Source organism: Moschus berezovskii, chromosome 12, assembly GCF_049115385.1.
Source record: "Moschus berezovskii isolate FMDL1 chromosome 12, NW_MosBer_1.0, whole genome shotgun sequence".
Lineage (NCBI taxonomy): Eukaryota > Metazoa > Chordata > Mammalia > Artiodactyla > Moschidae > Moschus > Moschus berezovskii.
The window spans coordinates 70,736,332-70,762,369 of NC_142471.1; the positions used below are offsets into that span (position 1 = coordinate 70,736,332).

The following is a 26,038-nucleotide window of genomic DNA, read 5'->3' on the forward strand; positions in this document are numbered from 1 at the left end:
GAGGAAAATCCACCTGGCCCTCAATTCACAGTCCCTTGAACTGGCTTGCAGTTGGGAAGGAGAGGGGCAGTCGTGAGCAGGAAATGGGGGGAGATAGGAGAAGATGAGAGAGCAGGCTGGGCTCTTCTGGGAGACAGGATCAGTTCCCAGGGCAGGAATGACCGAGGAAGTGCTGAGCATGGGCCTCCGACGGTCACGTTTACATTCTTTACTGTGCTCCCTGCCTGCAATCTTCGGTGACGGTCTGCATCAGCCCTGGCTGGATTGTGCTTTGTGGGGCAGGGACAGGGTGATGAGGGATGTGGGATGCGAGGTAACACACCTACAAAAGGATCCATATGTGCCAGAGAAAAGTGCCAATCGAAAATCTGGAATTCTATTGAAATAGGAAATCAAAGCCACAGTGAATAGGAGAAATATAATTCCTCTAAGAATTCTTGGAGATACTAGGTGTCATGTTGGGCTTCCTAGCACACAAAATGAAGATTCTAGATCTTCTGTTGTTGTCGTTAAGAACAGTGTGACCCTGGTAGGATAGAGGACTATCATCTGGGTTATAAGTCCAAGATGAGATGACCTCTAAGACAAAACAAAGATGAAGAAAGGAAGTGATGGACAAAATAAAGAACAGTTGTAAAGAGACTAAAACACACGCAAACCCCAAACCAACCCAAAGCAAGCAATGGTAGATTTAAAATCCACATTGAAGTTAGTAAGTTAGTAAAGAACAAAACTGATGTGGAAAATGGAATCAGTGAAGGGGAGTGCAAATGTGAGTAGTTCTCTTAGAATGTTCAGTTCAGTTCAGTCACTCAATTGTGTTTGACTCTTTGCGACCCCATGGACTGTAGCACGCCAGGCTTTCCTGTCCATCACCGACTCCTGGAGCTTGCTCAAACTCACGTCCATCGAGTTGGAAATACCATTCAACCATCTCATCCTCTGTCGTCCCCTTCTCCTCCTGCCTTCAGTCTTTCCCAGCATCGTGGTCTTTCAAATGAGTCAGTTCTTCACATCAGGTGGCCAAAGTATTGGAGCTTCAGCTTTAGCATCAGTCCTTCCAATGAACATTCAGGACTGATTTCCTTTAGGATGGACTGGTTGGATCTCCTTGCAGTCCAAGGGACTCTCAAGAGTCTTCTCCAAAATCACAGTTCTTCAGTGCTCAGCTTTCTTTATGGTCCAACTTTCACATCCATACATGACTACTGGGAAAACCGTAACTTTGACTAGATGGACCTATGTCAGCCAAGTAATGTCTCTGCTTTTTAATATGCTGTCTAGGTTGGTCATAGCTTTTCTTCCAAGGTTTTCTTCATACTCTTAGACTATAGGTGGAAACAAAAGACAAAAATGATCAAAGAGAGGACAAGAGATAAGGACAGGGAATAAAAAGCATCCTATAGGACACGACTGAGCGACTGAACTGAACTGAACTGAACTGAATAGGTTGCTGGTCTCTGATGGAGGAACTGAGCCCCAAATCAAAGATGTAACAGAAAATATTTTCTGGAGATGAAGGAAGAACTGTACATGAAGATTGAGCATATTTCTGGCAAAATCAGTGACAGGAGAAATCTCATAGACTTGCTCTGGGAGAAAGTTGTGTGTGTGTATGTTGTTTAACCCACAATGATAAAGAAAAGTACTCTTTGAGAGTTAGGCAAGAAGAAAAAGCTGAAGTTTAGTTCCTTTTTTTTTTTAACAGGAAAAAGAGTAGAAGGTAATGGATCAATGTGTGAAAACTAGGTATTACTCTTGCCTGGAAAATCCCATGGATGGAGGAGCCTGTAGTAGGCTGCAGTCCGTGGGGTCGCTAAGGGTCGGACACGACTGAGCGACTTCACTTTCACACATTGGAGAAGGAAATGGCAACCCACTCCTATGTTCTTGCCTGGAGAATCCCAGGGAAGGGGGAGCCTGGTGGGCTTCCGTTGTATGGGGTCACACAGAGTCGGACACGACTGAAGTGACTTAACAGCAGCAGCAGGGATACAGATCATTTTTATTTATTTATTTTATTTTTTTTATTATTATTTTTTTTTGTTTGTTTGGCGCTGGTAGGCTTTTTTGTGTGTGTGTGTTACATATGATCTTTATTTATTTATTTTTTTAAATTTTACAATATTATATTGGTTGGTTTTGCCATACATTGACATGAATTCGCCCCAGGTGTACATGAGTTCCCCCTCCTGAACCCCCCTCTCACCTCCCTCCTCCCTTTATCCTCCCTCTTGGTCATCCCCGCACACCAGCCCCGAGTATCCTGTAGCATGCATTGACCCTGAACTGCTGATTCATTTCACATATAACAACATACATGTTTCAATGTCATTCTCTCAAATCATCCCACCCTCACCCTCTCCCACAAAGTCCCAAAGATTGTACGATACAACTGTGTCTCTTTTGCTCTCTCGTATACAGGGTTATTTTTCCATCTTTCTAAATTCCATATATATGTGTTAGTATACTGTATTGGTGCGTTTCTTTCTGTCTTACTTCACTCTGTATAATAGGCTCCAGTTTCATCCACCTCATTAGAACTGATTCAAATGCATTCTTTTTAATGGCTGAGTAATACTCCATTGTGTATATGTACCAAAGCTTTCTTATCCATTCGTCTGCAGATGGACATCTAGGTTGCTTCCATGTCCTGGCTATTATAAACAGTGCTGCGATGAACATTGGAGTACATGTGTCTCTTTCAATTCTGGTTTCCTCGGTGTGTATGCCCAGGAGTGCGATTGCTGGATCATATGGCAGTTCTATTTCCAGTTTTTTGAGGAATCTCCACACTGTTCTCCACAGTGGTTGTACTAGTTTGCATTCCCACCAACAGTGTAAGAGGGTTCCCTTCTCTCCACACCCTTTCCAGCATTTATTGCATGTAGACTTTTGGATAGCAGCCATTCTGACTGGTGTGAAATGGTATCTCATTGTGGTTTTGATTTGCAATTCTCTGATTATGAGGGATGTTGAGCATTTTTTCATGTGTTTGTTAGCCATCTTTATGTCTTCTTTGGAGAAATGTCTGTTTAGTTCTTTGGCCCATGTTTTGATTGGGTCATTTATTTTTCTGGAATTGAGCTGCAGGAGCTGCTTGTATAATTTGGAGATTAATCCTTTATCAGTTGCTTCATTTGCTATTATTTTCTCCCATTCTGAAGGCTGTCTTTTCACCTTACTTATAGTTTCCTTTGCTGTGCAGAAGCTTTTGATTTTAATTAGGTCCCATTTGTTTATTTTTGCTTTTATTTCCAATATTCTGGGAGGTGGGTCTTGGAGGATCCTGCTGTGATTTATGTCGGAGAGAGTTTTGCCTACATTCTCCTCTAGGAGTTTTATAGTTTCTGGTCTTATATTTAGCTCTCTAATCCATTTTGAGTTTATTTTGGTGTATGGTGTTAGGAAGTGTTCTAATTTCATTTTTTTACAAATGGCTGACCAGTTTTCCCAACACCACTTGTTAAAGAGACTGTCTTTTCTCCATTGTACATTCTTGCCTCCTTTGTCAAAGATAAGGTGTCCATAGGTGCGTGGATTTATCTCTGGGCTTTCTATTTTGTTCCATTGATCTGTATTTCTGTCTTTATGCCAGTACCATACTGTCTTGATGACTGTGGCTTTGTAGTAGAGCCTGAAGTCTGGCAGGTTAATTCCCCCAGTTCCATCCTTCTTCCTCAAGATTGCTCTGGCTATTCGTGGTTTTTTGTATTTCCATACAAATTGTGAGATTATTTGTTCTAGTTCTGTGAAAAATATCTTTGGTAGCTTGATAGGGATTGCATTGAATGTATAAATTACTTTGGGTAGTATACTCATTTTTACAATATTTATTCTTCCAATCCACGAACACGGTATATTTCTCCATCTATTAGTGTCCTCTTTGATTACTTTCACTAGTGTTTTATAATTTTCTATGTACAAGTCTTTTGTTTCCTTAGGTAGATATATTCCTAAGTATTTAATTCTTTTCTTTGCAACAGTGAATGGAATAGTTTCCTTAATTTCTCTTTCTATTTTCTCATTATTAGTGTATAGGAATGCAAGGGATTTCTGTGTGTTGATTTTATATCCTGCAACTTTACTGTAATCATTGATTAGCTCTAGTAGTTTTCTGGTAGAGTCTTTAGGGTTTTCTGTGTAGAGGATCATGTCATCAGCAAACAGTGAAAGTTTTACTTCTTCTTTTCCAATTTGTATTCCTTTTATGTCTTTTTCTGCTCTGATTGCTGTGGCCAAAACTTCCAGAACTATGTTGAAGAGTAGTGGTGAGAGTGGGCACCCTTGTCTTGTTCCTGACTTTAGGGGAAATGCTTTCAGTTTTTCACCATTGAGGATAATGTTTGCTGTGGGTTTGTCATATATAGCTTTTATTATGTTGAGGTATGTCCCTTCTATTCCCACTTTCTGGAGGGTTTTTATCATAAATGGATGTTGAATTTTGTCAAAGGCTTTCTCTGCATCTATTGAGATCATATGATTTTTATTTTTCAGTTTGTTAATGTGGTGTATTACATTGATTGATTTGCGGATATTGAAGAATCCTTGCATTCCTGGGATCAAGCCCACTTGGTCATGATGTATGATCTTCTTAATGTGTTGTTGGATTCTGATTGCTAGAATTTTGTTAAGGATTTTTGCATCTATGTTCATCAGTGATATTGGCCTGTAGTTTTCTTTTTTTGTGGGGTCTTTACCAGGTTTTGGGATTAGGGTGATGGTGGCCTCATAGAATGAGGTTGGAAGTTTCCCTTCCTCAGCTATTTTCTGGAAGAGTTTGAGTAGAATAGGTGTTAGCTCTTCTCTAAATTTTTGGTAGAATTCAGCTGTGAAGCCGTCTGGACCGGGGCTTTTGTTTGCTGGGAGATTTTTGATTACAGTTTCAATTTCCGTGCTTGTGATGGATTTGTTCAGATTTTCTATTTCTTCCTGGTTCAGTTTTGGAAAGTTGTACTTTTCTAGGAATTTGTCCATTTCTTCCAGGTTATTCATTTTATTGCCATATAATTGCTGATAGTATTCTCTAATAATCCTTTGTATTTCTGTGTTGTCAGTTGTGATCTGTCCATTTTCATTTCTAATTTTATTGATTTGGTTCTTCTCCCTTTGTTTCTTGATGAGTCTGGCTAGTGGCTTGTCAATTTTATTTACCTTCTCAAAGAACCAGCTTTTGGCTTTGTTGATTTTTGCTATGGTCTCTTTTGTTTCTTTTGCATTTATCTCTGCCCTAATTTTTATGATTTCTTTCCTTCTACTGACCCTGGGGTTCTTCATTTCTTCCTTTTCTAGTTGCTTTAGATGTAGAGTTAGGTTATTTAGTTGACTTTTTTCTTGTTTCTTGATGTGTGCCTGTATTGCTATGAACTTCCCCCTTAGCACTGCTTTTACAGTGTCCCAGAGGTTTTGGGTTGTGTTTTCATTTTCATTCATTTCTATGCATATTTTGATGTCTCTTTTGATTTCTTCTATAATTTGTTCATTATTCAGCAGCGTGTTGTTCAGTCTCCATATGTTGGCATTTTTAATAGTTTTTCTCCTGTAATTGAGATCTAATCTTACTGCATTGTGGTCAGAAAAGATGCTTGGAATGATCTCAATTTTTTTGAATTTACCTAGGCTAGATTTATGACCCAGGATGTGATCTATCCTGGAAAAGGTTCCATGTGCGCTTGAGAAAAAGGTGAAATTCATTGTTTTGGGGTGAAATGTCCTATAGATATCTATTAGGTCTAACTGGTCTATTGTATCATTTAAAGATTGTGTTTCCTTGTTAATTTTCTGTTTAGTTGATCTATCCATAGATGTAAGTGGGGTGTTAAAATCTCCCACTGTTATTGTGTTATTGTTAATTTCCCCTTTCATACTTGATAGTAATTGTCTTACATACTGCGGTGCTCCTATGTTGGGTGCATAAATATTTATAATTGTTATATCTTCATCATGGATTGATCCTTTGATCATTATGTAGTTTCCTTCTTTGTCTCTTTTCACAGCCTTTGTTTTAAAGTCTATTTTATCTGATATGAGTATTGCTACTCCTGCTTTCTTTTAGTCTCTATTTGCATGGACTATCTTTTTCCAGCCCTTCACTTTCAGTCTGTATGCGTCCCTCGTTTTGAGGTGGGTCTCTTGTAGACAGCATATATGGGGGTTTTGTTTTTGTATCCATTCAGCCAGCCTTTGTCTTTTGGTTGGGGCATTCAACCCATTTACGTTTAAGGTAATTATTGATAAGTATGATCCCGTAGCCATTTTCTTTATTGCTTTGGGTTCAAGTTTATACACTCTTTCTGTGTTTCCTGTCTAGAGAAGATCCTTTAGCATTTGTTGGAGAGCTGGTTTGGTGATGCTGAATTCCCTCAGCTTTTGCTTGTCTGTAAAGCTTTTGATTTCTCCTTCATATTTGAATGAGATCCTTGCTGGGTATAGTAATCTGGGCTGTAGGTTATTTTCTTTCATCACTTTAAATATGTCTCGCCACTCCCTTCTGGCCTGAAGAGTTTCGGTTGAAAGATCAGCTGTTATCCTTATGGGAATCCCCTTGTGTGTTATTTGCTGCTTTTCCCTTGCTGCTTTTAATATTTGTTCTTTGTGTTTGATCTTTGTTAATTTGATTAATATGTATCTTGGAGTATTTCGCCTTGGGTTTATCCTGTTGGGGACTCTCTGGGTTTCTTGGACTTGGGTGATTATTTCTTTCCCTATTTTAGGGAAGTTTTCAACTATTATCTCCTCAAGCATTCTCTCATGGTCTTTCTTTTTGTCTTCTTCTTCTGGGACTCCTATGATTCTAATGTTGGAGCGTTTAACATTGTCCCAGAGGTCTCTAATATTGTCCTCATTTCTTTTAATTCGTTTTTCTTTTTTCCTCTCTGCTTCATTTATTTCTACAATTCTATCTTCTAATTCGCTTATCCTGTCTTCTGCCTCTGTTATTCTACTGTTTGTTCCCTCCAGAGTGTTTCTGATCTCATCTATTGCATTATTCATTGTATACTGACTCTTTTTTATTTCTTCTAAGTCCTTATTAAATCTTTCTTCCATCTTCTCAATCCTTTTCTCCAGGTTATTTATCTGTAACTCCATTTTGCTTTCAAGATTTTGAATCATTTTCACCATCAAAATTCGAAATTCTTTATCAGGTAGATTCCCTATATCTTCTTTTTTTGTTTGTGTTGGTGGGCAATTATCTTGTTCCTTTACTTGCTGGGTATTTCTCTGCCTCTTCATCTTGCTTATATCGCTTTGCTTGGGGTGGCCTTTCCCTCTTCTTGCAGTTTGTGGAGTTCTCTTTATTATGTAGTTTCTTCGCTGTGTGTGGGGTTGGACGGGTGACTTGTCCGGGTTCCCTGGTTAGGGAAGCATGTGTCGGTGTTCTGGTGGGTGGAGCTGTATTTCTTCCCTCTCCTTTTGAAGACAATGGGGTGCTTTTCTGGGAGCCTGATGTCCTCTGCCAGTATTCAGAAGTTGTTTTGTGGACTTTACTCTGCCTTCAAATGTTCTTTTGATGAATTTGTGGGGGAGAGAGTGGTCTCACCATCTTATCCCTCCGCCATCTTGTTCCTTCCTCCCCAAAACACTGGATTCTTATATTCCACTTGGTCGTGGAGTATCTCTTCACAGCTGCTCCAGCAAGGTGCAGCCGCTGTACCTTACCTTGGATGAGGGGTATCTCCTCAAGGCCGCCCCTCCTGCTTTGAATGTGGAGCAGCTCCTCTCGGCCCTCCGGTTTCCAAGCAGCCACCGCCTCTTGGATGTGGTACAGCTCCTCTCGGCCGCCGCCCTAACCCTGGGCGCGGGGCAGCTCCTCTCAGCCACGATTCTGCACGTGGTCGGTTGCGCCGGAGCCAGGCGTCTCCCGCGTCTGCGTCTGCGCCGCCGGAGCCGGGCATCTCCCGCCTCTGCGTCTGTGCCGCCGGAGCCGGGCGTCTCTGAGATCATTTTTAATTTACCTCTTTTGTGCTTTTTGTGTTCTTCAAATTTTCTGAAATGAATATATATTACTTTAGTATCCTGATCCAAAGAAAAAATACTAAAAAACCTTGCCCTTCAGTCAAGGACCAATAAAACCTTAGAGGAGCTTTATTTAAAATGTTTTCTAATCCATCTGTACTTGGTTCCCCTCTGGCAGGTGAAGAAATCTGATATCATTACAGTATCTACGTTTCCGAGTGTGCCTCATGCCATTTACAAGTTCCTTGAGGGCAAGTCTTCTTGAGCTCTTTATGTTACTTATTCATTAAATAGGTATTCAAATATATTTTGAAAGGGTGAATGGAAAGCATAATTAGACAACTGAATCAACTAGTAAAAGATTTATTTTTAGGTATCTATGTTAAATTTTTCTTCAGTAATCTGTTTATCCCATGAGGTCACAAAGTGGACATGACTAAGTGACTAAACTTTCTTAAACTTATGGATCTGCTTGCCTTTAAATTCTTTTGAAATAGTTTGCCGTGACGGACAATGTTATCTGAATTATCGTTGGCAATTTTAGCTGTGAGTGACTTCTGGCCTGATCTTCTCTTCCTTCTGGGCTGCAAAAAGAGTGTCAACATTTGCTTTCTGATTCTTTTTATTTAGAAGGAAAAATAGGTGAAATCTAAGCTGCTGAAAGCCCTACATTACATTTTACATTAACTTGGAATTTGTAAATGAGAAAGAAAATGCCTTTTTGTGCCAGAATTGGATGGCTCAGAATCCCAAGCCTTTCCTTATGTGTTTGTCTCAGTCAACATGTGCCATAATGTTACTGCATAATAGGTCTCACCAGCATGCAAAAACAAGCACTTATTTCTCACTCACACACCTGCAGTTGACAAGGGTCCGCTGATCTGGGTTGAGCTTGCCTGGGCTTGGCCTGGGGCTGTGGGTTGGCTCCAGATTTGCTGAGTGCTTCTCATCCTCCAGGATATGCACACTGTTCTCATGGAGAATGGAAGGAATGAAAAGGACAGACACAACCACGCAAGCACGGTTCATGGGTCTCTAATTGCCTAATGTTCTCTGACATCCCATCAGCTATGTCACATGTCCAGGCCCATACTCAACAGCAAGGGCAAGTAGACTCCTCCCATAGAGGTGGTGGGAGCAAATATTCATGGAACCATGACAAGCTACTACAGTGTTTCAGCACTTATTCTTTATAGTTGGACTTTTTCCCTTTTATTATTGGAGTATAATTGCTTTGCCATGTTGTGTTAGTTTTGCTGTACAGCAAAGTGAGTCAGCTATATGTGTATATATATCCTTCTTGAGCCTCCCCGTACCCCATCCCATCCCTCTAGGTCATCACTGAGCTGAGCTCTTTGGGCTATACAGCAGCTTCCCACTAGATATTTTACACAGTATATATTCAGCACTTTTTATCTTCATGGTTTTTCCTCTGGTGCAGTATAAATTTTATTATTCAGCTATGAGTTTGAGTGAACTCCGGGAGTTGGTGATGGACAGGGAGGCCTGGCGTGCTGTGATTCATGGGGTCGCGGAGAGTTGGACACGACTGAGCGACTGAACTGAACTGAACTGAAGAGTGGCATTATAAGTTGCAGTGGTTTAGTTGCTAAGTCCTGTCCAGTTCTTGCGACCCTATGGACTGTAGCCCACCAGGCTCTTCTGTCGATAGGATTTTCCAGGCAAGAATACTGGAGTGGGTTGCCATTTTCTTCTCTGGGGGATCTTCCTGACCCAGGGATCGAACCCGGGTCTCCTGAACTTCAGGCAGATTCTTTACCGACTGAGCTACTGCTGCTGCTGCTGCTGCTGCTGCTAAGTCGCTTCAGTCATGTCCAACTCTGTGCGACCCCATAGACGGCAGCCCACCAGGCTACCCCATCCCTGGGATTCTCCAGGCAAGAACACTGGAGTGGGTTGCCATTTCCTTCTCCAATGCGTGAAAGTGAAAAGTGAAAGTGAAATCGCTTAGTTGTGTCCAACTCTTCGTGACCCCATGGACTGTAGCCCACCAGGCTCCTCCATCCATGGGATTTTCCCGGCAAGAGAACTGGAGTGGGGTGCCATTGCCTTCTCTGGACTGAGCTACTGTTCTGTTCTGTTCTGTTCCGTCGCTCAGTCGTGTCCGACTCTATGCGACCCCGTAGACTGTAGCCTACCAGGCTTCTCCGTCCATGGGATTCTCCAGGCAAGAATACTGGAGTGGGTTACCGTTTCCTTCTCCTCTAGACTTTTATAAATTTTAGGTAAGATCATTCCTAGTTAATGATTAAAACTGGGGAACATTCTGCACATTATGCATTTGGCTCATTTTAGGACCACCTTCTTTTTCATTCTAAATATTAAACTTCTAGCTATCCCCTCCCAAACTTCTTATATACTGAAAAGCATTTTTCACAATGAATTCCGACTGACAAGTTTCTTAGCTCCCTGCTTATTTGCCTTGTAACAATGTCAAGCAAAGCTATTGTAGACAGAGGTTCCAAGAAATGAATAATAATGTGCTTTCAAGGATTTAGAAGTAAGTGAGGATAGCAAAAGTTGATCAAAGAAATATCATTCACTGAATAGGTACTTCATAATAAAATGAAGTTTCTGTTTTTTCAATATTAATTTGAAGTTTTTAATACAGAGCATCTTTAATAGGGTAGAACTCTGGAGAGAGCCTTTAAGGGAACATACACAAATTATAAGCTTTTCATGTTATAATGAAATAAGTATACTATGGATCACTCTTTTCCTGGAGGAGAACAGAGTGATCCATAGAAAAAAACCAAATTGATTTTTTAAGTGCTAATATTATATAATATCACATAATGTTAACATACCATGATAGCCTATTAACATTTATTAAATGATTAAATTATGAAATGCCTGGTATTTATATTATGGCATAAATATAATTTTTCACACTTTTATTCTCATTAAACCCCTCCTAGGCAGATATTGTAACCTTCATTTGTAGCATAACATGTTATTAAAAACAGATAGAAAAATAGATATGTCTCCCTGAATTTGAAATAGAGGATAAAATAAGAAAACAAGACAGATAAAATTTCACATGACTGGGCACAAAGATTTTTTCTTTTTGAGAGTGAGTTTTCCAGTTTTATTATGGAAGTAAAGGCATTGTCAGCATTCAAACCATTGACACCAAGTCAGAAAAACTTACTTTAAAAGTTTATTGTACTGATATTTCATCAATTGCAAGTTAAAAGATTCCAAATTCAATGACCTACTTTCTCTTCCTGCCTTAGTACATATGATGTTTTGACTATGGCTGCAGATTTCCTGCACACGTTATTGATTTTTATCTCACTATTGTTTCTATTGGCAGGTTGTTTTAACAGAAAAAGAAAAGGTGGTAGGTTATAAACTGAGACTGTACCCTTATAGTGCACTGTAAGCATTTTCTGGTCTCCTCTGAAGTAGGCCTCCACATGCTAGGCTCTCCAACCCTCTGGCCGTAATAAAGCTCTATATTTGGATGTGATTTATCTCAGAGTTGGTTTGAGGTATCTAAAGTATAATCAATTAATTAAGCTCCAGACCCATAGCTGGCATTCTGCATTCTCTGATATACTCTTTTAAACTGGGAACATTTTGCTGATGAAGGGTTTTGTGTCCACTTAATACTCCACACATTTTATGAATTTTCAGGATTTGAACCTCTATGTGACATTGGTTTGAATGATTTCCCTCAAAATGAATTGAGTCCCAATACTTAGAACTAAATTGCTTTGTGAATTGTCTTTTCCCTTTGTTTCTGTACTTTTAAAATTTTTGCTGTCATTTAAATGAAATAACCTTTGATATTTTTGGTATCATGATGGGTTCCTGTTACTCCCAGCTTCAAGAATCTGGAAACAAGTTAGACTTTGTGCACTGTTGTTTGCAAAAAGATGAACCTGGCTAGCTGGGTGCCCCAGAAAGAAATGCCCTTGGTTACATCTTTTCTCTGGAGCGTTATTCTGTCTGTGCAAAGGATTATTCTTGCTGTAATATTTTTCAAAGTGATTGAACAAGCAATTATTTTCTTTTCTCTGATTTGCTGCTTGATATTCTGAATGCTGATGATGCTGTTCAAAGTATTTTCAATCTATTCATTTCACTGACCCCAAGGAAGGTGGTCATGTCCATAGAAAGGCTACATTTGGGGCTAAGATAGTGTCTTTATTTAAAAAAATCAAACAAGTAACAGATCCAGGAATGGATACCTTATTTAGGTTTCCCATTTGTTCCTAACCTAAACATTTTAGTTGCTAGTGGTGGTACCTTAAAAGGCCACCTGCTACTCATTTTCAAGGGATAGATCAAAGAGATGATAGAAGGAGTGAGATGTCTTTTCATTTCAGATCTACCCACATGCCTCTTCTGCAGACCTCCTCGTCTCAAGTTTTCTAATTTTGTTCCTTCAAGCCCCCTAACCAACAATGCAAGCCATTCATCACTGAGTCTGTATATATTCTTACCTTCGGCCATTTTCTTTCCACACAAAGTGGGTGAAGGAAATTAATAAAAATAAAACAGCAAAATAATATAAAATACTTTGTACAAGGACTTCCCTGGTGTCCAGTGGCTAAGACTCCATGCTCCCAATGCAGGGGGCCTGGGTTTGATCCCTTTCAAGGAACTAGGGATTCCCTGGTGGCTCAGAGGATAAGTGTCTACCTGCAATGCCGGAGACCTGGGTTTGATCCCTGGGTTGGGAAGATCCCCTGGAGAAGAAAATGGCAACCCACTCTAGTACTCTTGCCTAGAAAATTCCGTGGATGGAGGAGCCTGGTGGGCTACAGTCCATGGGGTCACCAAGAGTCGGACACGACTGAGCGACTTCACTTCACTTCATGGAACTAGATCCCACATGCTGCAAATAAAAGATCTTGCATGCTACAACTAAAGAACCCACATGCTGCCTTGAACATTGAGGGTCCACCTGATGCAACTAAGAGCCGGTGCAGTCAAATAAATTAATGAATGAATATTAAAAAATACATTGTGCAACTATGGTTGCACAAATGTAAAAGACTGGTTGAAATAGATATTTTTCTTGAAAATATGTACACACATCAAGGCTTGACTCAAGGAGAAGTAGAAACCATAGAAAGATTAATAACCATGGAAGCCACCAAAACATGAGAGAGAATTAGCTCCAGTGTTGTCACTGGGGGCCTAATTATTTTAGAATTGAGTTCCTTCAAACTTTTAAGAATCAGATAATTCCCAGGCTATGTAAATTTTTTTTCTGTGTATGAATTTAGAAAAATGTATTATGTATTCTTGGAGAAGGCAATGGCACCCCACTCCAGTACTCTTGCCTGGAAAATCCCATGGGCGGAAGAGCCTGGTGGGTAACAGTCCATGGGGTCGCTGAGGGTCAGACATGACTGAGTGATTTCACTTTTACTTTTCACTTTCATGCATTGGAGAAGGAAATGGCAACCCACTCCAGTGTTCTTGCCTGGAGAATCCCAGGGGCTGGGGAGCCGGATGGGCTGCCATCTGTGGGGTCGCACAGAGTTGGACATGACTGAAGTGACTTAGCAGTAGCAGCAGCATTATGTATTCTTGGGGGTATTTTTTTTTTTCTGTTGGAATTTCTTTATTTCATTTATTTTTCTTTTTTAAAATTAATTTATGTTTTATTGGAGGATAATTGCTTTACAGTGTTGTGTTGGTCTTGGGGGTAATATTGATTGGCATTACTTTACTGACCTAACCCATGCCTTCTGCTGTGATAATGAACAAAAACTCCAGGCCTTGGAGAAAGCTTGGGGATGAATGAGTCGTTGGGTGGGATGATCTGGGAACAAGAAGGAAGAGGTAGTTCTCACAAATTATGTAAGTACCAAATATTAACTTCTTAGATAAGATGTGTATGGCCACCCTATTATCCTCCCAGTGTTGAATTCTCTCATAACATCCAGTGCATATCTCAGATTATTGGCTGTGTCCATTCCTTGATTATCATTTTACAGTGGAGTCACTCACTAGAAGTGAATGTGAGGGTAGGGAGTGCATCTTATTTTTCTTTACATCACTGGTGCTTTTCTAGTGCCTGCCATAGATGGGTCCTCAATGCGTGTTCAGTGAGTCAATGAGTGAGTAGGCGAGCAGTTGAATGAATTAACCAAAGGGTACTCAGCTCACTTTATGAAACCAGCAGAAATCCTGATGTTAAAATAAAACCAAAAAGAAAACTATAGACTTAGGTCACTTATGAATATGTATGTAGCATCCTAAATGAAAGTCTAGCAAACCAAATTCAACAGTACATTAAAAGAATCATCCAGTATGACCAAAGAAGGTTTATCTTGAAACCACAAGGCTAGTTTTCTATTAAGAAAACTATTGCTGGTGGTATAAAAATGTAAAATGTTACAGCCATTTTTGAAAGGAATCTAGCGGTGTCTATTAAAGTTAAAAATATATATGTCTTTTGAGCCACTTCTGGGAATACTCCTCTTCTGGGAATCCATCCCGACAGAAGTAAAAGAACAGGTGCATAAGAACACGTGTACAGAATGTTTACTGTAGCATGGTTCAGACTGGCAAAAAATGGAGACCAAGTGAATGCCTGTCAGAGGGGAGGGGTTCACCTGCACTGTAGGGCATTATGTCCCTTTTAAAGAGAATGAATTAGAGCTACTCTACTGGATTCCCACAAGGTGTAAAAAGCAAGGTGCATAAAAATATATAAGAGGATCCCACTTTGCTGAAAAATAAAGACCAAATTCAGAAAGCAAAAGGAAAACAAACCCCTCTGTCTGTATATTCACTAGTTGGCTAGCTGTGAACTATATTCTTTTGACTTCAGTTTCCTTATTTGTAAAATTGGGATATGATAATGCACATCTATGAGGATTTTTGTGAAGATTAAATGAGCTAATACCTGTAAAATCCTTGGTATTTAGAAAGTACCTGAGAAATATTAGCTATTATTATGATAATGACATTAGTAGATCTAAATAGAATATGCAGAAATATTCTATTATTTGAATAGAATATTCAAAGAAAAATATGGAAGAACGCATACTGGATCGTTAACCTGGTTTCTTTCTATGTCAATGAGGGACTGATGTGGATGGAAGGGAGAAGAAAGTTCAAGTAAATAAGGAAGAGAAAATAAATGTTTATTTTCCATTTATGCACTTATTTAGAATTATGGCATATGGGACTATGAATAAAAAAATAAAATCAGAATACTTGTAAAAGAAGATATTTGTTACTAAGTATATCAGATCAATAGAACCGATAGTACTGTAGTACAAAGTAATATATGCTAAAAAGACATTTATTAAAATTTGGTTCCATCCTTCCTTAAATATAAATCTAAGAAAACTTTGAAAGATATTGGATTTCACTGGTGGCTCAAATGGTAAAGAATCTGCCTGCAATGCAGGAGACATGGGTTCAATCCCTGCATTGGGAAGATTCCTCTGGAGAAGAGAATGGCAACCCACTCCAGTAACATTGCCTGGAGAATTCCATGGACAGAGGAGCCTGGTGGGCTCTGGTTCATGGGGTCGCAAAGAGTTGGACACGACTGAGCGACTAACACTTCTTTCACTATTTAAAGATAAAAAGGGAAATATATTAAACACCAGCCATCATTAACTCTGTTGGGGAAACATTAGAAGAGGGTTTCTTAGAATATATTTTCTGGAATACTAATTCTACAAGTACAGTGAAAGGATTCGATACTGCAATGACTGGGGATTGGGAACAAGATGCTCACAGGTATCTGAAACCTGAATCATAATATCAGCATGACAAAGAGCTAAGTCCTTTTTGACCTTTAGGTTCTAGGTAAATCTCTTCTTTCGAGGAAGTTTCCCTGGTGTATTACTTCAAGTACATCCCCTTCCTTCTTTCTCTGTCATGTTTCTCTGTTTATTTCCTTCAACTGCAGTCATTGATTAAGAGAATTCCACCGAAATGCAGTGAAATATTCTTAAGAATTTTCTCCTTGTGTGTTCTAGCTGTTGTTAAAGCATAAGCTCCATTCATTCAACCAGTTTTCCTTGCAAAATTTTTTTCTTAAGGAATTTTAGAAGAAGTTTGTCCTTAGATAATCAATTTCCGTAGTCATTGCAGCTAAGAGTCATGATGATATCATTTCTACTGTGTGGATTGCTTGTCGAGAAGCATTGGCTCAAGGTGGAATTTTGGGCCTCGGTTTTCCATACTTGCAAAAAAGAGGGAGCTACTTCTGCATCTCGTCTTGCCGCAAAGTGTTTTGCACATAGCAGAACACGTATTTTTATGAAGTCTTTTGAGTTTCCCTGATGGGAGTGAGTTTGACATTGGTAAAGACAGCGTTATGATTGCTATCAATGTCAGAGGTCACTTTTCTTTCTTGTGGTTAACCTTATAAAGCCACAACTATGGCCAAACAGCTAATCTATCTCTTACCCTTCCTAGTGCTTTGTGTTAAGATCTATTTAAGCTTGTGCTTTTTTTAAAATTCCTTTCCTTTTTTGGTGATTGGGGTGGGCAAGAGAGGTTTTCAGAATTGAAAGAGTTTATTTTCTTTTCTGTTTTGTGATCACAGAGTAACTATGCTAAGCCTTCATGCTTGAGCAGAACGGTGCTGTAGATAAAGTATATGTTTGCCCCTAATCAGTTGGGCTGAACTTCTGTGTCGTACCGCATGATTATAGCCACAGTCAGATTTTCTGATTGCTGGCATTTCTGCTCACTACCCTGAGATGCAAAATCTGTTTGTCCTGAACCAATAATCACAGATGGGCTATTTAACCATCTTTATTACTTCTTTCTCCTCCAGGTCCTCATGAACATGGAAGACGTAAAAGTCCGTGAAATGCAGATTTTTGACTATAGGAAAAAAATCGCTGAATCAGAGACTAAATTAAAACAGCAACAGAACCTGTATGAAGCTGTGAGGTCAGACAGGAATCTGTATAGTAAAAATCTGGTTGAGGCTCAGGTAAAGAATATATTTATGTCTTTACATTTTGCTCCCTTCCCATGCTCGGTTTGAAACAGTTTCTATTATTCCAATAGCAGAATTTACAATAGATTGAGAAAGAAATTGAGGAATTCACCTGAAAGAAAAGATCAGTTTATGCAGAACTGTCAGATTGTTTGAAATGGAAATGACACAACTTGATCAGATGTGAAGATGGAGGCCCTGGTTTTAATTATTATGTAGAATTGCCATTCTTCTGTTTCTCATTTTTAAAACTGCTAATAGCTATCATGACTCAGAGGGGAGCAGCATACTCTTGTCATTTAAATGCAGAGTTTTGCTTTATAATTTTTTAGTTAAAAATGTTTGTTGTGATTTCAATTTGTCTCTTATACAGTGAGGAGTAAAGCGTGTGCATGTGTGTATGGCATATTCATTATGTGTTTTTACATCTATCTCATGAAAATATTTGGAGAGTTAATGCTATGAAATACTTTGAGGTCTATGGGCACAAGATACAAAGATACCCAGTTGTAATCGATCAGGAAATCATTGTTTTAAATGAATCCCCCTTAAAAGCTCTTGACTATGTATTGAACTTCCATAGTGGATGATGTCTATTTAATTCACTTTCAAACATATCTCCTTTCATTTTGTTAGGATGAAATAACAGAAATGAAGAGAAAATTAAAGATTATGACCCATCAGGTAGATCAGTTGAAAGAAGAAATCTCAGCTAAGGAGTCGGCACTTGTGAAATTACATCTGGAACAGCAGCGCATAGAAAAGGAGAAGGAAACGTTGAAGGTACAGACCTTATAATAAAGGTGATGGACCAGTTGTCAGTCTATTAGACCCACTGGGGCCAGGCTCATACTCAGTGAGGATAGCCAGGGGCGGGGTTGGTGGGGGGCAGGGAGAACAACCAAAGCGCCAGGAGGATGAACTCCACCACCTCAAGGTCAGTCTTCCCTACAGGGCGTGCTCCAAGCTAGAATGGGAAGGGGCCAGTGGAGATGCTGAACTCCTAGATTACCTGTGCTGGTTATCATGGCATCAGTGGAAGAGAACCTAGCAGGTCAGCAGTGCCTAGGAGTCCTGGAATTTTCAGGCTCACTACTATCTCTTTGCATTTACAACTTAAGTCCAGCCCTTTGTTTGCACCCAACCCTCCCAAACTCCTCCCTGGGGCTTCTATGAGACAATGCTGGCAGAATCCTTTGTGCCGCTGCCCTGATACTTATTTACTTCATGTGGACGTGCCTTTTCTGCCTGCGACATCATTGTCTACCAGGTGTCAGACTCTGTCCTTACTTGTTTGGCCTTCAACTGGGTTCATGGATCACCTTACTTTTGTGAGTCTAAGAACTTTGCAGCCACTCCTCTAGGGAACCACCTTTGTCTTCACATATTGCTTAGATATATCCTTTTAAATCTACAAATTTAGAACATTCTATGTCTACTAATATAACATAAAGACTCATCCCCTGAATATATGCCAAATAATTATGCCGTATCAAAACTTTGAATTAAATACATTTTACTATACATATTCACTAAACCTAATGTTTTTACCTTTTCCTAGCCAATCCAATAAATTCCCCTTCTAATCCATTTGACCAAAGAATTAAAAAAGAAACTTCTAAGAGAATAGTGCCACTTTTATTTTTTAAATGTGTATGTTTATGAGCCATTTGCGGAAACTTCTACAGCCAGTGAAAGACTGAATTTCTGCACATGATTATCTTCAAAGATAGTTCCTATCTTGAAAATGAATATGTAGCATTGGACACATTTAATGTCAAATTTCCTTGATTCTATGATGCTGTCGATTGAAATACGCACTCTCGGTTTAACAATAGGTTTTGTCAACTTAATGATAGGTCTTCATGGAAATAGAACTACTACATTAAATTAAGTTAAGGTACATGAAAATGGAGAAAAATGAAAAGGTAGTGAAAGTGCCTTTACAATAAAGATATGGTAGTTGATATATTTACCTAAGACTTTCATCTCCTCACTCCAGCTCATGATAGAAAAAAACAGAAAATTCTGTACTAAAATTTATTTACATATAAAGAAGTTCAGTTCAGTTCAGTCGCTCAGTCGTGTCCGATTCTCTGCGACCCCATGAATCACAGCACGCCAGGCCTCCCTGTCCATCACCAACTCCCGGAGTTCCCTCAAACTCATGTCCACAGAGTCGGTGATGCCATACAGCCATCTCATTCTCGGTCGTCCCCTTCTCCTCCCGCCCCCAACCCAAGAAACATAACTATATATTCTAAAATTTGAAAATACCTTGCATCTTTGTCCTTATTCTCCTTGTTTGATAGCATATTAATAGTTTTATAGGAGGTTGTTTGTTCCACCCTGGAAGTCTACGGTGGGATGGTGTTTATTTATCATTGGCTGAATCAGAAGAATCTTACTGCAAACACTGCTTCACTCATAGGCCTCATGGACCCATGTTAGCAAGGCTTCAGTGTAACTGAATTTGATACATCATCTCTACCTTTCAGAGGATGACTTTGATCCTCATCTCTTACTTTCCAAGGAATGCTCTTTTCAAAAGATTAATTATTGCTGCATAATGGGGTCCAAGGAAGACAAAATCCTGCTTTAGAATAAGCAATGTCCTATGCAAAAAGGGATTATTCCTGATTCCTTAGTTTGACTTTGGTTAATATTTGTTTCAATTACACCCTCCATCATTAGATGTCTATACATATAGCTCCAAAGAAACATCATAATAAAGGAATAAAGTTTATAATAAAATAAAGTTTAAATCATAAACTTTATATTATTTTAATCATAATAAAATAAAGCTTCTGTTTCTTTGGTCCTGTGCCAGCAGAGTTGGCAGCTGGTGACTAAGGGAGATGATTAAAGGGCTACTGTTCTAGAAAGTCTGCTCCAAATGGTGAATCCTAGCTTTATGTCATCGATTATAGGAAGATGATTGCTTTGGACTTACTGTGAAACTAGGATGTCTTTTCCTCAGCTTCTCCCATTAAGGCAAGAATTAGGAACAGAAAAAAGGCTGCCTCCTTGATTTATTATTTGAGGTTATCCAACGGTGACTTGCAATGGTGCTTCGACTGGATAATTTTGGCCTATCATTAAGCCCATTTGACATCCTTTAGAAAAATACGACAGCTCAAATGTTGAGTTTCAGCCTCTTGACTTTTTTAGCCTCAAAGATGAATCACATTTACAGAGGTCTCTGAATTTCATGCATCTGAGCTTTGCAAACCAAAACCCTGGAGGCAAGGGCAGATTGTTTTTTTTTTTAGTAACTTTGCTCCATGAGAGACATGTAGCTTATTATAGTGAGTTATACAAAGCTATGTTGGTACATAATCCCTCCCGGAAGGGCAAGCCCTAGCCTGTTTGGTAGACTGTGAGATGGTTTTTGACAGGACAACCCAATTTATCGCTTCTCCAAGCCCACGACAAACAATTGTCCGTAAGAGATCATCCCCACCCTCATTCATCCCCCCGCCCCCGCCATAGAAAAGTCTTGCTTCTTCCATGTTTCTTTTTCACTTGCTGCCAGGCTGTACGGACTCCTCAGGATTCTAGACATTATCAGCACATGATGGTTATGACAGGATGTCAGTAGTTCCTTGTAGATGTTGCTGCATCTGTGTTCATCTGCCCATTCTGTCCTCGTCTTGTTTCATCAGCACTAAAGGGGCCATCTCATGTGGAGTGTCTGCCTTCCAGTCCTAACAAGCTCTCGATTCTGTTCATCACCACCCCATCATCCCACATCAATCTGACAGCACTTTGATTCCTGGTGAATAATTCAGCAGCAAATTCTCTGTGTCCAGAGCTCAGCGTCACATTGGCAACTGGCTTCAGGGCACCATATCCGTGTACTCAGTGGACTCTCTAGAGCAACGTGGATGGGAACTGTTGGAGGGAGGGGGAGGGAGAGAGAGAAAAAGCCTAATTATTCTCATGGTTAGAAGACTTCAGGTGGTCCTGTTTATTTTGCAGAATATAAACAGATGGTTTCTGTGAAACCCAGTGAATGTTAGGATCCCGAATGAAGGGGTCAAACTCCCTCAAGTATGCTTCTTTTAAAACAATTTTATTTATTTATTTTTGGCTGCACTGGGTCTTCTTGCTGCACAGGGCTTTGTCTAGCTGTGGCGAGCAGGGGCGGCCCTCTAGTTGCTGTGCGCAGGGCTACTCTTCATTGTGGTGCAAAGGCTTCTTACTGCAGTGGCTTCTCTTATTGAACTTGGACTCTGGGGTGCGCGGGCTTCCGTAGCTATGGCTCCCTGGCTCTAGAACACGTTCTCAGTAGTTGCTGCCGACAGGCTTAGTTTCCCTGCAGCATGTAGAATCTTCCCAGACCAGGGATCAAACCTGTGTCCCCATGTGTTGGCAGGCTGATTCTTAACCACTGGCCCACCAGAGAAGTTCCCAAGTATAGTTCTTGAGATATGATTTATGCCCGCAGTCAGACTAGGTGATACATATGCCACGAACACCTATCACAAAACTGTATAATTGTAGAGGTAGTGACTGAAGAGCATGTCCTGCCATCGTATTATAACTTTATGCCTCGGGTCCCATCTAGAATGTTGCTTGATGAGCTTTTGGGTGCACAGTAGTTATTACCATCTTTCCTGGATGAGACAGCTCAGATTTACAACTGCTAAATGCATTAGACCTAAGGTATTTTGTTGATGCTAACATTTGCTGCCAATGTCTAATGCCACATCTTGTTTACAGCCCATAAATTTATGACATAAGGAGACCACTCAGAATTTTGATATATTAGGAAAAAAAGCACCAAGCAATGCCAAACACACGAATGGTTTTACATTTCAGACAGATACTTTTACACACCATTGATTGCATTTTAATATAACAGCGGTTTCATTTTGTTCTGCTGATGGATTCTGATCAGCTCTCGGCACTTAGGAACAGGGAAGTGAATGTTGCACATCTGGGAAAATAAAAGTTTTATTAAAGAAAGCATGAGCCAAACAGGTATTTTATTGCTGTCTTCGCTGTCACCTTAAATGATTATAGAAATAGAAAGGCTGGTTCTTGACTCTCTTTCCTAACAGGCAATCCCCCAAAGTGGTAAATACAATACCATACCAGACCTTTTCTCACTGTTTCCCTTTGCTTATCCCTGGACCAAAATATATTTCATGAATGAGCAAACAAACTGTCATAAAGGAAACCCTATGTTTTACAGTAGCTAGCTGCATTTAGTTTGTGATATTATAGGTCTATTGCTAGGTGTGTGGCGTCTTGTACTGTTTGGATAAATTTGAGCTATGGGATAATGACTCTTGGTCTTCATGGATTAGAGTCTGGTGGTAACTAGAGTTGGGCTGGTTCATAGGCACTCACTTGCAAATATTTGGTTTTCTGTCATCCCTTTTGTGACATTTCTGGGTGGGTGGAGGTGGGGGAACCCAATTCTCCCTTGAAGGAAAAAGTTACTAGCTTTTCATTTTCACATGTTGACCTGCAGGCCATTGAAAAGTTGGAGGCTTAATATTGTCTTGTCCTCTCCCTTGTGATTTCGGGTGTGGGTGAAAGTGAGTTCTTCCTCTGTCTTTCCTTCTTGTGCTGACCTGGCTGTGATACCACCTGTCCTTGTATGGGCATGGAACCTCGAAGCTGTATTCTTTTTTCCTCTAATATGATTAACTCTCTGGCTCCCCACTGCATACTCTCCACAGCCCATGGCATACAAGGCCCTTCTCAAGTTGTCTCAGCTGTTTTACCAGGCTTACTTCCTGCTGTTCCCTACCTAGTACTCCAACTCAGCCACATTGGATGTTTTGCCATCTGGTAAACACACCAGGTGCTTTATAGTTTGCATGCCTCTGTTCACGTGAGCCTGACCACTGACTGCTCTCCCCCAGCACATACATCTCCCTTTTGGAAATAACTGTAAACTGCCAATGCCCAGACTTGTTTTTCTCTCTAATCCCCGGGAAGAAATAGGAACTCTGTCGTGTACTCCCATGTCCTTTTTCACAGTACTGTAGGGTGGTTGGTTATATTTGTCATCTCCAGTGGGTGGTAAATCCCTCACGTCTTACTCATCTTCTGTATTTGCCTTGGAACTATTGTATGGTGATAGCAAAGGGAACAGAAACTCCGGAATGAGAAACTCTAGGTTGGAATCTCAACTCTGCTTCTTATTAGCTGCGTGACCTTGAGCAGGTTGCTTTGCTCTTCTTTGTCTCTAATTGCATTTGTGAAATTGGGACAAGAGTAGCTAGGCACAATACTTAATATCATGCCAGAGGTGTTGTAAGCCACAAATATACTTATGGATTTGGAGCAAATGTGTCCTGTGATGAGAGGAATTTTCCTTCTGAAACTTACCAGTCAAAACATCCTTTTCTTGCTTCTCTTGGGATTTCCATGTAGCCCCAAGAGCCTCAAGATCTGAGTTCTTCCAGGAAACCTTCCTAACTGCTGCAGTCCTATGACCTCCTGTGGCATCAATTCACTGTCTGTGTGACAAAAAAATCCTGAAACATTATTGCCTGAACTTGTTAATATTTGCATAATACTTGTATATCTCATCTTCTCATCTAGATTGGAATCGTTTTAGGAGTAGGATCTATATATCTTTTTATACTATAACATCTCTTCTGTTCCATCAGGATGTTTTATAAGACAGTTGTTTGGTTGTTATCTTTATTAATTTACATTTTGCTTATAATAGACTTTATCTCTGCAGCTGATATGCTGATGATATTAGGATTGTTATAGGAGCTGATAAATACAGATATACTTCCACCCAGTCCCTCCCCACCATGCTCACCCCCCACAGCCTTCTCTGTACTATTTGTGGATTCTCCTCATGTTTTGCTGGTAAGAGAACTGCTGTTGAATACCAATGAGGTTCCTGCTATACTGATATAGAAAAATGATGGAAATCCCTCAAGGGCACAACTCATAGAATAAACATGATCACCTTAATATGCATTGTTGTTTCTTTACAGGCCTTGTGTGTGTGTGTGTGTGTGTGTGTTAAGCTTTCTTTGCTTGCGAGGGTGATCAAACCATGCTAAACGAGACATCACAGGGACATATAGGAAGCACACTATCCATCTAAATCTGGGCCCTGTCGACCTGGTTTGTGCTGTTACCGAGTGAGATCGGTCTATATCTTTCGCTCGTTGTCAGGCCGAGCTGCAGAAGCTGAGACAACAAGCCCTGGAGACCAAACACTTCATTGAAAAGCAAGAAGCCGAGGAGAGAAAACTCCTGCGAATTATAGCAGAGGCTGATGGGGAGAGGCTGAGACAGAAGAAGGAATTGGACCAGGTAGGAAGAGACCACACCTCCCCAGACCTGCAGACTCTATCAGCAGACACAATTGTTTGATTCATCTCCTCACAAAACCTCATTCTTTTTTGAGCTCTTCCATTGAGTCTCTCAGAACAGCCCCAGAGGCCCACTTCCTGTTGATTAATTATGAAATATCCATTCATTTATTCTGCTCTTATTTACAAACACTTCCTGTGTGTCACCAGCTCCTTTAGCCTCTGGGGATATACTGACCAACAAGAAAATAAGTTACCCTGCCCTCAGGGGGTTTACATTCTAGCATAATATCATTCATTGTTGCATATAATTACAAGGAATAATTACGTAATTTTGGGGGTTAGAAACTTAAATGCTTTCAGAGATCTAGCAGGTTAAAAAAAAGAGACATTGGCCTGTGCAAGACAGTGAAAGTGAAAGTGCTAGTCACTCAGTCATGTCCGACTCTTTGCGACTCCATGGACTGTAGACTGCCAGAGCTCTCCCCATGGAATTCTCCAGGCAAGAGTGCTAGAGTGGGTAGTCAGTCACTTCTCTAGGGGATCTTCCTGACCCAGGAGTTGAACCCAGGTCTCCTGCATTGCAGGCAGATTCTTTACCATCTGCGCCACCAGGGAAGCGTGTAGTACAAGACAGTAAGGAGTGGTAGAACTTGGCAAGAGCTTGCTCACCCTAAAGACGTTCAGATTTAAACACATACAATAACATGTTGGAAAAAACCCATGGGCCATGGACTATTATTACTAATAATATAATTTGTTTTACTCTTTTCAACAAGACTGCCAACTCTTGTGGGAGGAGTCCGCTATTGGCTGTCCGGCCCACTGTTTTCATTACCTCACCTACTGAGTGCCTAGCACATGCGGGCATTGGATGGGTGTTTACTGATTCTCTGAATGCTGCTGCTGTAATGAAACATGGGACATTTTGTCCCCTAGTGGCCATGCCCTACCCTACCTTTCTAGGTCATCAGCGAGAGAGATATCCTTGGATCACAGCTAGTTCGGCGCAATGATGAGCTGGCTTTACTCTATGAGAAGATCAAGATCCAGCAGTCTGTGCTGAATAAAGGCGAGAGCCAGTATAACCAGAGGTTGGAGGACATGAGAATCCTCAAACTTGAGATCAAGAAGCTTCGCCGGGAGAAAGGGATTCTTGCCAGGAGTGTGGCCAATGTCGATGAACTCAGGTAATGGAAGATCCCCTCAGAGGTGAGCGCATAGCAGCCTATAGGGACCTCCTAAGGACCTTATGTTCCTCCTATTGGTCACTGAAGGTCTTTTTTAAAAAAGATATTTATTTGGCTTCTCCAGGTCTTAGTTACAGCATGTGGGATCTAGTTCCTTGACCAGAGATCAAACCTGGGTCCCCTGCATTGGTCCCCCGAGTTTTAACCACTGGACCATCAGGATAGTCCTGGCCGTTGAAAGTCTTTTTCTGGTTGCATAAAATAATTTTTTATGTTGAAATGATTAGCAAATAATGAGAACAACTTTTCATAACCCATAATCTACATCGTGTCCATTCTACGTCACAAAAAATGAGTTCATTTCCTTTCAGGGGAACGTAAGCAAGTGCAAAAATGTTTTTTGAAAACTTTATTCTGGATTTAGTGAAAGAAATTTCAGTTAAATCATAACCACAAAGTAGTTACAATTCAGAAAAAAATTCCCCCAATGAGCTCTTTAGAATTTCTTTAATAAGGCAGTATGGAAGAGACGGAACATCAATATTTAAATTGAATCCTGGTAACATTTGCACATCTTTTTCTTGGAATTACACACAGAATGAAAAGAGGGGGAATTTTAATTTTATCACTACTTGAAA

At 40.1% G+C, this 26,038-nt stretch overlaps 1 protein-coding gene across 1 annotated transcript in view; it reads left to right on the forward strand.

Annotated features, from left to right (window-relative positions):
• CFAP58 (cilia and flagella associated protein 58) overlaps positions 1-26,038 on the forward strand; it is a 121,063-nt gene that overhangs the window by 34,694 nt on the left and 60,331 nt on the right. Inside the window, exons 10-13 of the mRNA XM_055424700.2 lie at positions 16,745-16,906; positions 17,549-17,695; positions 24,071-24,211; positions 25,177-25,400. Of these exons, the coding sequence (XP_055280675.1) occupies positions 16,745-16,906; positions 17,549-17,695; positions 24,071-24,211; positions 25,177-25,400 (674 nt within the window). The remainder of the gene's footprint in view (positions 1-16,744; positions 16,907-17,548; positions 17,696-24,070; positions 24,212-25,176; positions 25,401-26,038) is intronic.